Raw genomic sequence first — 2,574 nt, 5'->3', positions numbered from 1 at the left:
ATCCAATTTGGGTTAATTAATCTCTTGACAATGTGATATGATAAAAATATTGTAATATGAATACCAATGATAATTATAGCAAAATAATAATAATTACTTTTTAGTAGACAAAGATTCTTATTAATTATCCTAGATCATAATAATAATGACAGATGATTAATGTTAGATTATATATGAAAATTTATAAGATAGTTGAAGACGATAATAATCTACCTAGCTCATCCTATTATTTCTCTCAATGAACATCTTCTTTGTAAGGTAATAAGAGCATTAATAGGATAGTCGAAGAAAATAACAATATTGTAGCTCCTCGCACTACTTCTCTCCGCGAACATCATTTTATTTGATATTAAGAGCGTCCATGCATCCATAAGATAGTTGAAGACAATACTAATCTTTCTCCTTATTTTATTCAATCAATATCATCTTTTTTATTAAGTTGTAAAAAACATCGATAATTAAGATGATAGAAGACGATAATAATCTAGCTACTCACACTAGTTTCCATTGTTAGGTAGTAAAAATGTTAATAAGAAAGTCACACAACCACCTAAATTGCTTTCACGTTATAAATTATTTCTCTAAAAAAATAACTCAAGTGATTTGATGGCTCTTCGATCTATCGAAATAAACAACTTGATGTGTACCAAAATTAAGGTTCAAGTCAAAATCAATAACTCAGCAACCCTAAAACAAATTTAGTTAACAAACATTGTTTATATTAATAAAAATAAAAGATCCATTTATTTTACTTCTTTTGTATTTTTTTTTAATCCACTACCACAATGTGTTGAGGAAAAAGGATACATATGAGATTTAAAAAGATAAAAAAAAAAAACATAGGAAATTCTATATTTACTTTTCAAAGTAACTCTCTAAACTAGCTAACGTAGAGATCGCGATATAGAACGGGTGAATTTGATTTTTTAAATAAAATCGAGAATGTAAATGATTTTCACCCATAGAGTTAAATCAAGATTTTCTTGAACTTTGCTTAAAAATCCATTTCCACACTTTGTTCCCTTTGCCACCACTTCTTGTCATCCTACAAGAACCACTATGTCCAAATGCTCCATTACTTGATCCCGATTTGAATCCGTTCAAATTCAACCCAACTCGTTCGTTGCTATCGGGATAATTTGAGTTAGACTCGATTGATAAATCCAATTTTAAATCGATGAAGGCGGAATCATCCATTGAAGTAAAATCAGCCTCCTTAACAGGAAATATACTTCGAAATCCGCTTTTTCTTGGTTCATCAGAAGAATCCATGAGTATTCCACCAGTAACATCGGAGATTTTAGCACTTGAGAATCTGTAATCACTTCCTTCATCAGTATCATTGAATCCATTTCCTCTGAAACTACAAACTGATCTTGATCTTGAAACTGCCATTGCATCAGATACCCAAATATCACTATTTTCATCCAAATCATTACCATTTTCAACACCCTTTTTCTTCTTCTTACTGAAAAATCTTTTGATTTTCCAAAACCCATTGCTGTTTTTCTTGATTTCAACACAACTACTATTGCTTCTTCGCAGAACAATGACTTGCTCTGTTTTTTCACCTCTTATGCTCTGTTTTTTCTCATCTTCTAACAGAGATGAAATCCTCCCAATTCTTCCAACTTCAGATGAATCAGAGCAAGAACAAGAAGAGAGTCTTTGTTCACCACATTCTGAACAAACTAAATTGAGTAATTTCTCTTTAAGACAATAAGAACAGATTCCAATTGAAGATGAAGATGGGTGTTTCTTACAGGGCATGTCTGATGAAACAGAGTAATTGAAATCTGAGAAAGTGTCAGTTTCCATTGCAGCTTTGCCTCTTTCTTTCATGGCTTTAAAGTTCTTGATTTTTAGCTTGTGTGAAGTAATGGTTTTTTGCTATAAGAAAAGTGAGAAGAGGAGAATGAAATACAAGGAGGAGAGTGATAGATGTAATATGTAGTAAAAGAATGAAGATGGGGGTTGGGGGTTTGAGGTTATAGGAAAATGAAATGAAAGGGGACCATAACGTAGAGTCGGGATTTAAAGTTTACGAGTTTAAGATTTTAGTTGTTTCGTCGGTGTTATTATATTTTTAGGATCAATTTTGGAAATCTCACATTTTAATTTACATATTACCATTATCCCCTATAAGTTTTACGAATTTTCAAAATTTTTCATTTTCGCGCATCACATTAATATATCTCGCGTAACAAATTAATGTATCTCGTGCATCACGTTAGTGTATCTCGCGCATCAGATTAGTGTATCATGTATAAAATATTCCTCAAGCATCAGATTAATGTATCTCGCGCATCAAATTAGTGTATCATGTATAAAATGTACATCAAGATTAATGTATCATGTATAAAATGTAATATATCTTACTTAAGGATTAATGTATCTCGTGTATTAGATTAATGCATCAATGCTTATATTATTGTATGCATTTTGAGAGATTTTTGTAATTATAAATTTTAAGGGAGAGATTGTAATTTTGCCTTTAAAGTACGTGATTTTTGTAATTTGCTCATTTTATGAGATGCTATTTGACTTCATATGAGACAACAACGGTATACTCCA

The 2,574-nt window shown here is 30.9% G+C and overlaps 1 protein-coding gene across 1 annotated transcript; it reads right to left on the bottom strand.

The window, feature by feature from the left end:
* Positions 1–790: 790 nt before the first annotated feature.
* On the bottom strand, positions 791–1,970 carry LOC107017166. The gene has a single exon (XM_015217439.2). The coding sequence runs from the start codon at positions 1,840–1,842 to the stop codon at positions 973–975; it is 870 nt and encodes a 289-aa protein (XP_015072925.1). The 5' UTR covers positions 1,843–1,970; the 3' UTR covers positions 791–972.
* Positions 1,971–2,574: the final 604 nt, after the last annotated feature.

This window comes from Solanum pennellii, chromosome 4, assembly GCF_001406875.1.
Source record: "Solanum pennellii chromosome 4, SPENNV200".
Taxonomy (NCBI): Eukaryota; Viridiplantae; Streptophyta; class Magnoliopsida; order Solanales; family Solanaceae; genus Solanum; species Solanum pennellii.
The sequence above is the reverse complement of the archived record's forward strand: the minus strand, read 5'-3'. Positions and strand labels throughout refer to the sequence as shown.